Source organism: Diceros bicornis, chromosome 4 (assembly GCF_020826845.1).
Source record: "Diceros bicornis minor isolate mBicDic1 chromosome 4, mDicBic1.mat.cur, whole genome shotgun sequence".
NCBI lineage: Eukaryota > Metazoa > Chordata > Mammalia > Perissodactyla > Rhinocerotidae > Diceros > Diceros bicornis.
Genome location: NC_080743.1, coordinates 71,142,764 through 71,156,564, shown reverse-complemented (window position 1 = coordinate 71,156,564; position 13,801 = coordinate 71,142,764). Strand labels below are relative to the sequence as shown.

Below are 13,801 nucleotides of genomic sequence, written 5' to 3'. Positions count from 1 at the left end.
ATCTAGCTCAATTGTCCTTTTCAGAGTTCAGGAAACTGAGTCCTATCAAGGGAAAGTGACTTGTCCACAGTCACACAGGCAGAAAATGGCAGAAGTGAAGTATGTGCACATGTATACACACATACCCACATACACTATATATGTGATAAACTTTGGAGTGATCGTATCACCAGGTTTGAGATCAACAAAATTCTTTGTGACTACTTCTACAAAGAGATGAGTTTCCACAAAAGGATGCTTATTATTATTATTATTTTAAGTCCATGGTATGGCTGTGTGCTTGGGGGTGGGGGGTAGATTTCTAAAACTATTGCTGGTTGGTCTTGAATGCCTTTCTTCTACTATATAACAATTTCAAACTCCCTCCTAAACTACAGAGTTGGTTGTCTCCCTTGTCCTAATAGTCCAAGAACAGGAAACCTAATCCCAGACAAAGTATTGAATGAGACTAAAAGTTAAAATACATCCTGATTGGCATCAAAGTTTTATGTCATTTCAGATACAGGGTCTCTCCAAATTGACCTGGATATAATATAGCCTAACCTCGTTCCTAAAGGTCAAAAATGCTATTGATGACATATTTATTGAACAAATGGATGAATGAATGAATGAATACATGAATACATGAATGTATGAATATGCCATTGAATGATTTGGTCTCACTCATTTTCTGTACCTTTAAGGGCTTTCACCTGGCAACTGGGGAAAAACAATGGATTGCACATGAAATTATAATATTGGGATTTTTTTTCCTTCTCCAGCTATTGTGGGTTCAACTAAACTGCTTTTCTGGTCTTAAATGCTCAGTTGATATGGTGTTAAGGTTTAAAGGCCTCATCATGTAAAAAGCTAAAGGGACTTAACTTTGTTTCCCTTTGGCTCTGTCATAAAGAACAGCCAGGCTATAAGGTACTTGAAGGCAGGAGTCCATCTACTCTATTCCTGCTGCCTTCAAACGCTTTGGAGATTGGTCCACCATGTTCAGACCTGTCGGTTCTCCTCACTCCCTTTACCCCTGCAGCCTGGGGCTGTTCACTAGTTCCCCGCCACAGCACCAGAAGGTACCCAAAGGCAACTAACTGAGGAGTAGATCTGGATATATTTTAATACCTTCAAAATTCAAATTCAGCTTGGTAAAACAGAACAATTAAAACTTCGTATAATTAAAGTGAGTTTTTAAAGATTTGCATATGAATTTTAATTATCACCCTCACTTCCTAGTCCTACAATTCCACATGTGGCAACATCTCATTAATATATACTTTAAGTGGAAAGAGGTCTCTCAGAAGTAGTTAAGAAAAAATTAAAATGATGGCCTGTGGCCAAGTATTGCTATGTAACTTCATGATATCCAAATGCCTGAAATGTGTTTACTCAAATAGGATGCTATTTTTGTCCTAATGATTTATATTTTATTTATTTTCTTAGTAAATGTCCTCTTTTCCCTTTGCCTAACATGGGAGAAAAGAAAACCAAAACAAAATCACATACGTTATGGTTTACAAAGATAAAAGCCTCATCTCTATTTTTCCACTGCTATAATTATCACAAAGCAAAATTAATGACATTTTTGTCATCAACTGACATTAATGGCACTTTGCCTTTACAAAGAGAACACTAACACTTTATTTCCATTTTCACTAAAACTTGAATAAGGAAAATCTTATAGAAGTATCTATTTAGATCGGCTGGAGTGAACTCACTCCCTTAACTCACATTTGAAAATAATTAAAAATGAATTGTTCCACCCCCAAAGAATAATGCTTTCTGTTACCACAAATCTCTGAGAAGTCAAAGGGAAAAGTTCATGTCATGCAAGCTCTTCCTCCTTCCTATCTAGGGCCTCAAGATACAATTGGAGGAAGCAACGGGGTAGGCTAGGAAGTATGGCAGAGGCTGTTTCTAATGAAAGAGTTTTCTCGGAAGAGCAGTCTACAGTTGAGTCTGGTGTCCCTTGAGCTAACAGTAAGAACCAAAGATCATACTTGTAGGACTCTAGAACTATCAGCTGAAAGGGACCTGAGAGCTTGCTTATCGGGTAAATTTTACAGATAAAGCAACAACACAGAGGTGAAGCAACTCATCAAAAGAAAAGCCACAGGAAGGATCCAATTTTCCTGATTTCAAGCTGCTTCCACCTTCCACCAGTTTGTCCATGGAGGTTCTAGTCCCGCATCTGGCAGAGACGGCAGTGAGAATATCATTAGAAACGATGTTATATTGCTATATGGATGGTATCCCACAAATAGGTTTTGATAAGGGGCTTCTTTTAGGATAGGAGGAGTTAAAGGATTCAAAGGGATAATTCTCTCAGCAATACCATCACTATATAACTTCATATATTTAATGCTGATTTGAATGCTATTCTCAGAGAATCTGCAGTGGCCAAAAAGTTTCAAAACTTTTTACAAAAAGGAAGACTTCAACTTTCTGAATTAAAAAGACAGTATATTTGCGGATTAGTAAAGCATTTAAAGTAAAAATCATTACTAGATACTTTACAGCTGATATATAAGATGTGGCTATTAGTCATTAAAATGCATTTTTTAACTCAGTGGTATCTTAACTTCTCCTACCTGATTTATTCATTCAACAAACATGTTTTGAGCAACTACCATATGCATTTTGGGAACATACACACATATTCAGGAGTAAAAGACATAAAGACTAGCTAAGTATGTCTGTGCACATATCTCTAATGCAAGGGAAGGACATGTGTGATAAAGCAGAGAGAAGAGGAAAGAAAGGCTAAGAAGAAGAAGACAGACAGCAGGGAGGAGCTGGACGTGGGAGAGTAAGTATGATTTTGAAAGTGGGGTGGATTGGAGAAGGTGGTATAGGAATGAAAGGACATTTATTTAGATGGCATGCACGAGTGAACGTAGAGGGGTGTGTGCATAAGCAGGTAAGGGTGAGATGACCATATTGCCTGGCATTCAAGGTTTACCTGGATGACAGCAGGATGAGGTGGAAGGACAGGTAGATCGGGGCCAGAGTGTGGAAGATCCTAAATGCCAAATTCAGGGTTTGAACTTGCTTAGATAGGCAAGGGAGACACACTGATGATTTCTGGGCACGGAATAACAAAATTCAGGAGATGTGTGCAGGAGAAAGAAAAAACTAAAGGCAGTAACAGTAATTAGGAAATGATGACAATAGTCTAGCTAATGAACTCTTTCTAGAACTAGAATGGTGGCAGTGGGAATGGAAAGGAAAGAATGGATGTGATAGCTAAGTGATCTTTAACTATGTCTGATTGACAGAGAAGTGGAATAATCTCCTTCCATTACTTAGAGCCACGCTAAACCTAGTAAGGTTTGCCCGTTGTCATTTGAGAACACAAAGTACTTAAGGAGGTATAATTTAACACTCACCGAGCTAAAGAAGGGGGTCTTTAGGCCTTGCATAACTCTATATCCTTTTCAAAAGCATATCTTTCCATCAGAAGAGAAAAAAAGTGACAACTGTGTCTTAACCTATCCTCACCAGGAACTGCCTACTGCGAAAACTGCTCACACAAGAGGAGAAAAAAGGTCAAATTAGAAGGTTATCACTTATAACATTTCATACTGCATTCACGTGGAACAATTTATGCTTTGCCAAGCCCTTTCCTACTTATTTTCTCATTTTCCCTAAAGCAGCCCTTGAGGTATTAAGGGTGGGAATTACTGGCCCCATTTTGTAGAAAAGAGGTTTAATGCCTGCCCATGGACACGTGCGAGTTACCAGGACCAGAGCCTCCGAACTCTTACCACCACACCTTGCAATGCCATGGCTACATGGTCTTAGTTAAATGCAAGTGGTCTGAACTTTATGGGATTTAAAATAGAGGCTAGTTGGACAAGATATGGGTGCTGTGAAAACCCAGCCAGGGAAGTGGATAAAGGCTGCCCAGAAAATGTCCTCCACTGAATGAAACACAATCCAGAGCCCAGCTGGGAATTCCATTGCTGCCTTGGGTTTAGAAATTGTTTATTTTTATTTCTTGGCTTGAACCTTTCATTCCTGTCCTTGTCTCTTCTTGTCTCCCTCCTTTTCTCTCTCTCTCTCTTTCTTCTCCTAGCAGCCAGAGCCTCACTCCGTACACGTCTCAGTGTCTAATACCATTATCTAAAAATACGCCTCACTCTAACAAGCTCAGTCTCCTGCAGGTGGCACAATTTAAAATTGATACCAAAGGAACATATCATATCATGATTAGCCTTTGATTCATTTACCCTGCATATTAAAGACCCAGAAATAAAATAAACATAGTTCACAGGGAAAAAATTAATGCAAAATGAAAGACTCTTTCAAGTGGCATTTTCAAGCCCAGTTTTTGTGGTGGGCTCATGCAATCAGACATAATTGTCTGCACATGTTTGGTTACACTATTTCAGAAATGATTCCCAGCCTACCAAGTGACGTCAGAGGAGTCAATGCTGACCCCCAGAGTCTGAGGGCTGCTCTCTTCTGTGCCACCCAATTAGGAGAGAAAGATGTCAAATAGCAGAACTGCCAGCCCCATTTCCTGCCCAGTCACGTAGACTTTCTTCAGTTCTCCTTCTGCGTGTGTGTATATTCTCGTCCCCACACTCTTATACTTTCCTCATGCTCCTCTCTTCCACTTATATATAGAGCAAAGCTTTTTCTGGAAAAATCTATCTTAAATCTCAAAAAGATTCCGGAAATGCATAAATGTATATGTGCTTGAACCCACATACACAGACAAACACAGAGCAACTTCATTCATTTGGAATCCATTTTTGAAAACATACTTCTCCACCCTGGTATGCTGTATTTCTCTAAGCAAGCTTCTGGCGAGTCAGCCATTAATATGGTAATAATAATTAGTATTAATAGCATAAGCACAAGAAGGGAAGAATCCCTCTGCTCTGGAAATTCTTTCTAGAAAAGTGACACAATTGCCCAGAGTATGTTTAACAGGGTTAGCTTTCACTTCACTGCTTCCCTCCCAGATGGGGACTTGATAAATATTATATAAATTCAGAGGGGATTCTGCCTAAAGAAGGTAGAAAATAAAGAATTCCTAATTGGAAGGGGCCTTAAAAGTCACTAAGACATTCGCAACCTGGTGCTCGACTCCGTTCTACAACATCCGTACTTAGGAGATAGCCAGACCGGTTGAATGCTCCAATGATGGGTAATTCTTGACTTCCAGAGGCAGCCCATCCCTTCTTTGTGAGAAAAGCCCATAAAATCTTGAAGTGAAATGTGTTTCTCTGAATCTTCTACTCATTGATCATATCCTACCCCCTATAGGTCTATCATTCATGATGAACCTAATCCCTCTCACAGAAGACAGCATGTCTAAAACTATTATGTACCACCAACTCTTCTCTTTTATGGGCTAAGAATTCCTAATTCTTTCAACCATTCTTCATCTGATGAAACAGTTGGTATTCTCATGATTCCTTCTAGTCTGATCATAGTCTTGTATGATTTGACCAGTGCAGAGGTGAAGGAGCCATCACCTCCTTCCTTGCTGACACTATACCTCAATTAGTATAGACTAGGATTACATTAATACATTATGCCTACCTTTCCTTCCTTCCATCCCCAATTTATTTAAAGCACAACAACAGAAAGCAAAAAATCTTCACCATCAACCAACCATAGTTTTCTTCAATACTTCCGAGCCAAGAGTCCTACTGGAGCCTCTTGTGACCTCTGAAAGGCCAGAAAATCACCCCTGATCTAAAGAACCGCCTCCTTTTCCAGACTGCCCTCTTGCCCCAGCTTGCTGTCACCACTGCTGAGATAGCGGACGATTGATCTGAGAAATCAAGTTGGATTGCTGTCCCAAATCTACACTCGGTTCTCCTTGTGTCTGTCTGATCGATTTCACTCTATGCGACATAGCTTGTCGCTATGAATTTTCACGCTAGTCAGGAGCCGCCAGCGCATCCAAGAATAAGGAGAAGATGGTCTGGACCCCTCCCCATCCCTTAAACATTCTCAGCTTCTGTGTTAATTTCTTTTTTTTTAATTGTCCTTAGACAAATTGAAGAAAGGATGTTTTTTTAGACCACAGACCTGGACGCAATGGATTTTGGCTACTGGTTTCCTCCCCAGGTTCCCAGGCCCCAGCTTGTGGTGACATTTCCTACCACTGTTGTACTAGGTGTCACCTGTTTAGCAGCTCCTCTCAGCTGAACACGTGTGGCCGCAGGTGCCATGCAAACACTGATTGTGTCTGACAGCCCTAGACGCCAGCTGCCTGCATGAAGCCTGCCCAATCGCCACTTTTTTGTGGGTAGAATGCTGCCGATGGCATGACCGACACAGAAACAAGAAACTAGGTGACCGTAAAGCTAAGATAAGTCCTACTAAGTGGCATTCTGTGAGCCCTATGGCTTTGAAATAATTGGTAGTGATAGAATAAAAACAAAGGGTGCGGGGAGCCTTGTTTTCTTACACTGATGCCCTGCGGACTGTACATCTGACTGGCTGCGAGTCCGTCACTGTATCCTCCTGTCTGGCTGATAACATGGCGAAGGGTATCCACCTAAACAGATGAACAAGAGAGGAAATTAGTCAGGGAGATGCAAGCAAAGGGAGGCAGATCATCATGACAGAGGCTACCATTTGGGCATGCCAAATTAATACGATAATTTTGGAGATATTCTTCCTGGGAAATGGTCCATTAGGAGGAGGCTGGGCCTCCTCGATATGCCAAATCCATTATCCTTTCTGAGTTCAGTAAGCAAGACAGCAAACGGTAAAAGAAAGCTGGGACTCCCAACACTGAAACTAATTCAATAATGCTGCATGAGATGGCAGGGACTGGGGTGACAGAAGGGGTTGGGGGAGAGAGTGAAGGAATTTTCCCTTGCCTACAGATCATCCTGTTAGCTTCTCCTTTGCTGAGTATCCTATAAAAGTCCAGGTTCTGTTTAGAGGGGGTGTGGGCAGCCACCTCACAGAGAGAGCGTTATGTGACTAACGTTCTATCTTTTTGAAGACTTAAATGAAGGCCAGTTGTTTAGTCACTTGACCAAAGTCTGACCATATCTCCTCAAACTTGTTTCCAGGCAATGCTTCTTGAGTAAGGGGCTGAACCACTGACCAGCTGGTCTACTCCAGGCATGGAATGCTTCCTGTTCCACACGCACAGTGGGAAACTGGAGGGACATGGCTCAGAACTTCCCAGTAATTCTGACTCAGAGCATACTGCTTTATCCTGTCACATCAGGCTCCATGCTGAGAGTAGGATGGCTTCCTTCTGCTGTGAAGTGTAGTGAAGGCTAGCTGCTTACTAAGGAACACTGAGGGTTTACACCACACGACTTGATTTTTGCTTCTCAACATGGTCTTAGACTCATCACCAGAAACCCAAGTCCCTTGACCTCAAGGATGACTGAGAAGATGAGTTTAGTCAACTCGGCTGGGTGTTTGTAAAGCTTAAAATGAAAACATGAGACACTAAGGTATTTGCCTACTCATTAATTACCTCCATATTGGGCAAATAATGAGTGTGGGAACCAAAAAACAAGAGGGACACCTGGAAAGTGAGACGATGGACTGAACTCCTCCTCCCTTTCCCTTTAGTGGACAAAGAATACGCTGGTTCTACTTGCCTGATGGGCCTTGGTCACCTCACCCTGTGCTTGCTGCTCCTCTCCCGCCTTCCTAGTGTAACTGACAAGCCAGAGCCAAACGCATTCACAAAGTGTGGACGAGATTCCCCACGACAATGGTTGTCTTTGTTTTAGTTTGGTTGTTGGTAAGGTTTGGTTTCTACATTTCTCTCTCTCTCTCTCTGTTTCTGGACAGAAGCAGGAAGTGCCAATACAACTGAGGGCTCTTGGACTCTAACGCATTCACCTGGCGGCACATTGGCTGGGTCCCTACCTGTGATTGCACGTTGGCTCCAACCTGGGCCCCTTGGTAAGAATCCCCATTGAGTGACTGCACGCTCATGAACAAATCTCCAGAGTTTGACATGTTAAAAGAACTGGAAGAACCTGGAAAGGAAAGAGTGAGGCACCTGAATCACAGAAAGGAAAAAGCTCAACCCCCGCAACTAACGGCCAAGAGGAAGGATGACATGCAAAGCAATCCCCTCAAATAAAAATTAAAATAAAAATAATATCCACAGAGTCTGGTTAGTAGCATGAAGAACAGAGCAAGCAATAAAGGGTGCATATCGCTCATGTTATGTGAAGCCACATCTGACTGCAAGTTGCCAATAGGACTGCTTCCCCTTAGCAACTTCAAGCTGAGAAAGGGAACACTGATTCTTCTCAACATAATCTATTTGAATTGGAGACAGTCTCCAGATCTAGAATCTCTCTTTCATGCCTCTAAAATTCTAGGGTTGGCCAGGGGACCACAAGCTGGTTAGCTAGAGAATATGGGCTGGTCGTTCTGCCACCACGATGGAGCACACAAGCTATTCAGCTGGTTCCTAAATAAGCTACTGCCAAACCAATCTACTCTCAATAGGGAGCAGCCCCTGGGAGGGGAGTGCATGGAGGTGATGACACACACTAGGGCTGGCCCTGTGATATGAGTGCATTCACATTCCTGATTTCTAGACAGAAGTGAAGTTCCTTGTTGGGTGGCAAACAGCCCAAGACAGCCTTGAGGACTTCAAGAATATGTGAGAATGATATACTCTTCCCTACCACCTGCCATTGGGGAGGAAGATGAAACAGAATCATGGGCCAGGAATTCTCAAGCATGCATGAAATATGAAATGCTGATGATAATAATAATAACGATAATAATAATAAAAGTGGGCCTCAAGAAGAGCAGTTAACCATCTGCTCTCACCTCCCAGAGATGGAGCCTTCTCCCAGAGAGTTAGCCTTTAGGCACCACCCAGGTTCCAGTGGCTCCATTGTGGTAAATCTAACCCACCCTCAACTTAAATGCAAGGATGTGGAAAAGCTTAATATTATTCTGAAGTCATCGTGCAGCTCAGCGCATTAGGAAAGAAAGCTCAACGTGCAAGGTTTGGTTAAAACATGACGTTAGCCTGGCAAAGGAGAGACCTCAGGGACCCAGGTCAGTTCCACTCTACTATTTCCAACCCTATATTGCTCAAATTGCACTCCTGCCCTCATATTCTGAGACAGCCATCATCCGTGTGGAATCGCCCAACAATGATTCATGCCTCAGCTCTGACACTTTCTCTCCTTTCTCCCAAGATAGAGTTTTGTGCTCTCCTAGAGAGCTTCCTGCCCCATAAGAAGAGCTGCAGCTAAGCAGATTTTTTTTTTTCCATAGAAAGACCACTTAACTAGCAATGAATTCTATACTCTGCACTCTGTTCTATGCGGAACTATTCATAGTATCCTCATACTTCAAAGGCCAGAGCCATTTAGAGGAACCAAATGATTTACTTGAGGACAATGTATTTGAGGACAACCTCAAGTTTAGACACATCTCCATTTTTTCTTTGGTCATTGGGACGTTCATCCACACACCAGGAAGTAGCTATTTTGCTACATAAACTGATCCTCTACTCTCACTCCCTTCTCGAGGGAAAAAGGGGATGCTTTCTTTGAGAATGGGGATGGCTTAAGCACCATCCAAAGAACTATGACATATCCATAGCTCTGCAACACGTCCTGTCTCATCAGACACACATTTCTCTGTTTAGCCTATCTGAAAGGAATTAGAAAAGTGGATCTTAGGCAAAATAGGCACAAGATTTGACCAGGTGTGGCTTACACTCAGTCAGTGGGCTGGAGGCTTGGGCCTGGAACTTCCTTCCACTGATGTGGTACAAATCTTCCAATAGTCCCCCCAAACACGTGGGTGAAGCAGTGGGCAGCACAGATCACACTCTCATGTTAGATACATAATATTCAAGCCTCTATGTCCTAGTTACATCCCTCTCGAATCTGTCTTTCAATCACAGTAATATAACCTAAATATTAAAAGCCATTTTGTAATAATTGTTACAACACATGCTCACATTTAGATGTCATCAGAACCAAGAACAGTCAGCTCCAAGAGCTCAAATTATAATTGTTTATTATATCAGAATTTTTTTCCCACAAGATTGTTCAGATTGAAGCCCAGGTATTCTGTTTATCTTCTAATCAAATACCATGTAATAAACACACACTCTCTATGCTTGGCTGATGGTTTATTGGAAATTAGCACACAAACTGAGAAATGGGAGAAACCCCCAAAGGGTTACACTGATGCCAAGTAACATAGCATACATGGAACCACGAAGGCATGGAATGTGCCATTTACATGATCTACACTGCAACTGACACAGATGATTTTAAAAATATACGTGAATACATAAATTGTAAATATGTATGGCTGCCTAATGTACACAGAGATAAATATGCGCACATCAATGTACTTCATGTACAAATGCATCTGAATCAGAACAATAATTGCAGGAATAGTCCCTGTGCTCTTCGCTGGGCTGTTTCAGCATTTGTCTCTGTACACCCATGTACAACACTACCATGGCTTCTGACTCTCTGATAAGTATCTAGAGGCAGGGATTGCTCTGAGGGAAGAGACCAGATGCCACTAACACCACAATAAAGCAGACAGAAGTCCACACAAAAATCTAAATAATGAGGGGAAGACATGTTCTTCATTTGGCACTGGAAGTTGGAAAAAGCTTATCACAGAATGGATAACCTCCTGGGAAGGACATAATTCGTAGACAAATAATGAATGGACCCTCTTGGAGGTGCTGTGAAATTCTCAAGCAACTAAAACAGAATTACTTGGCTTGCTGAGAAGGTCAATCAGGAACCTTACCTGCGGGTGGCTGTAAAGTAATCAGCAATTACTAGAAGCACATTTTAAGACGGGCTTGCCAGTTAAAAGGTTTTGAATTTGGCTTGGGAAGAGAGGCAAGTGGCTCATGTAAGCTGCCATCCAGACATTCCGGGGATGTACATAGCTAAGTCTGCACTCAACTAGACAGAGAAGCAATAATGGATCACCTATGGATTCTAATGCACTTGCTGAAGCAAACATGATGATGTGGAGATGTGTTAACATCCATTTTCATAAGACAACTTCCCGAAGTCTGCATTCTACTCTAAGGAGTCTTCAGGATACTTAAACTTGTGTAGGAAAAAAAAAAAACCAGTTAACTTCATAATCCAAAAAACAGAATACTACTGATAAAATCTAAACCTAGAGCAGAGTTTCTCGACATTGGCACTATTGACATTTTGGGCCCAATAATTCTTTTTTGTGGTGAAATGTCTTATGTATTGTAAGATGGTCAGCCACATCCCTGGCCTCTATCCACTCGATGCCAGTAGCACCCAGCCCCCAAAATTGTGACAACCAAAAATGTCTCCAGACATTACCAAATGTCCTCTGGGGTGCAAGTTTACCCCAGTTGAGAACCAACAACCTAGAATAAGAATAGATTTACTGTTTCTTCCTAAGGAACTCAAATTGTTTAAAAGTGCTAGCTCTTTATTTCTCACAGTATTTTTATGAAGCAGATATATGCAAGTATTGCCCTAATTTTTGCAGTTTAGAAATCAAGGCTCCAGACAGATTACATGGCCAGCCTGATCTAATGGGACTCCCACACCATTTAGAGGCTCAAAAGGTAGAGCCTCTCTGCTAGATGTAAGCTTAATTATGACTTATTCTTGCTTCTCTATTTTCCATGATTCTTCCCCTTCCAAATTCCAAAAAACATTTTTACTTTCTAATCAGGGCAAAGTACAAGAGGGAAAAGCTGTCAGGCTCAATGTGAAATCCCTTTAGTAGGTGTGCATGTCAAGGTTCTAGAGCTCTAATTCCAGCAGGCTGTGTTTTCATTTTCCACTTAAAATTAAGGAGTGAAACAGGAAGAACACAGCAGAAAACATGAATGGGATAAATTCTTTTACTTGGTTTTAAAAAGCAAAATTATAAGAGTTCCTATGGATTTACTTGAAGTCTCAGTCAACTTCTGTGGATGTGTTACCTCCTCTCTGTGCCTGCTATGCATAAACTCATCTTAGAAGCTAGTGTCCAGGGGTTTTAATACGATAATCTTCCATCAATCCAGAAAAACACCAAACTTCCTATTGAGGCGTAATATGAATATGTACAAGGGCTTGCCACTAACTAAATAGTGCTAGAGGAAGAAGTTTCATGGCTGAATTTGCTGTTGTCCTTGACACACACACACAGCTAAGCAAAAGAATTCAAATCTGGGGGGTTCTGAGCCTCAATAAACCTGGGACTGCTTAGCTAATCCCAGAAACTGATAAAATATGGAAGGTGATGCTATGCCACAGCAAGCATCTGTAATGCACAAGCCAATTTCTTTCTTCTTGGATGTTAAAATGTTCTCCAGAAGATAATCCAAGCTTCCAAAAGGGGCCACATTTTTCTGAGATCTTAATTCTTGCTTTTATAATCTCACAGAATAAGAAATTGAGAATGTGTCACTCTAGGTGACTCTAGAAGAATTATAAACCCAGGATTACAACTATTGCTTCAACTGGTTCCCATTCTTGCTTTCTTTTTTTCAAAACTTAATTTTCTTGTCTTCCTTCTATTCTTCCTCTTTGCTCCGTCCATTTTGCCCAACTCCACTGGTGTAAAATACGAAGCATGCCAAGTATCTCTAAATGCTTGCTAATCCCCCACGGTTTCTAGTCCCAAGTAATTTTTTTGAATTATGCTTAAGGAAATAGAAGACAAGGCATATATCAACAAATAGGAATATTTTAAAGTGGCCTAAATAAAGATACTGAAGTACTGCTCTCCACACTAAAGCCTCTAGCAGGAAGAAGATTTACTTGCAAAGTATCTTCCTTGCAGTAGAAATGAGTCTTTATATTTAGCAAAGCTTCTGGAAAAAACTCCTTCAATATTGAACATATAAAAAGTTCCCAGGTTCCAGAACTTGAGACTTCAAACTCAGCCAGAATGTATTTTCACAGATTAACCTCCTATTTAAAACTTGCTATCTATTTCAATTATCATTTAGCCTTTGAAATTATCAAAGAGCTGGTATACAACATTATAAACACCCTCTGGGAAAAGTTTGAGCATTTTAAAGTTCTCACTTTATTTGTGCAATGATTTGGCTTCTGTGAAGAGCAAAGGAAAATACAGAAAAGCCCATTTATAACTTTTCCTGTTAAAACGTTTATCTTTTAAAATACCATGCTATTGCACATATACAATAGAATTTTCTTTTGTCTCTACTTTAAAAAAAGCACTATGAAGCAGTTCTTCTGTATATTATTTCCAACAACTTAGACACCACTGGAAGGCTTAGCTCAAATTTTCCATAATAATTTACTTTGTGCTCAGAATAGTCATATGAAGTTTAAGCCACCAGAAAAATTCCTTAGAAAACTGTAATCATAAACTGACATTCCAAGAGAGCCAACATAATTCTTAAATATAGAGTAGGGGGTTAAAATGCTTACTTTTCTCTTTTTAAATGCTTTAGGAAAGAATAAAAAGTTACAGATTTAGTAATGAAGGGAGTCCACAGGGCCCTTCTAAGGACTAGTCATAAATCATGCTAAGCCATCTGCGAAGCAGATATATCAAGGATAGGAAAAAGTCATTTTGATATCTGTTTTGCATTATGATAACCTTTGCAGGAGTGTTGAGTGTGTTTTTGCTAATGTTGACAAAACTGTACTTCTTCCAAAGAGGCAAGTGAAAATGTCTGCCTAGCAGTGCAATTCAACTAGTGTTGCTGGGTCTGAAATGCTTAATAATTGGCCAGATGGGGAAGAAGGAAACCCTCTGGTTATTGAACCCGTTAGCCTTGATCCTTTATCAATCATACCACGATGGGAAAAGAAGGAAACACACCCAAAAAAAACCCTTGAAAAGC

The 13,801-nt window shown here is 40.8% G+C and overlaps 1 protein-coding gene across 6 annotated transcripts in view; it reads right to left on the bottom strand.

The window, feature by feature from the left end:
• Window positions 1–13,801, bottom strand: part of PBX1 (PBX homeobox 1) — a 273,601-nt gene that overhangs the window by 19,912 nt on the left and 239,888 nt on the right. For 3 of the 6 annotated variants that reach the window (XM_058539713.1, XM_058539714.1, XM_058539715.1), the window contains 2 exons: window positions 7,855–7,967; window positions 6,419–6,508 (listed from right to left, as the gene is read on the bottom strand). The exons of 1 other annotated variant lie outside the window; for it this stretch is intronic. In XM_058539713.1, coding sequence (XP_058395696.1) covers window positions 6,419–6,508; window positions 7,855–7,967 — 203 coding nt within the window. The remainder of the gene's footprint in view (window positions 1–6,418; window positions 6,509–7,854; window positions 7,968–13,801) is intronic. 2 more of the 6 variants (XM_058539716.1, XM_058539718.1) reach the window with 1 other exon arrangement.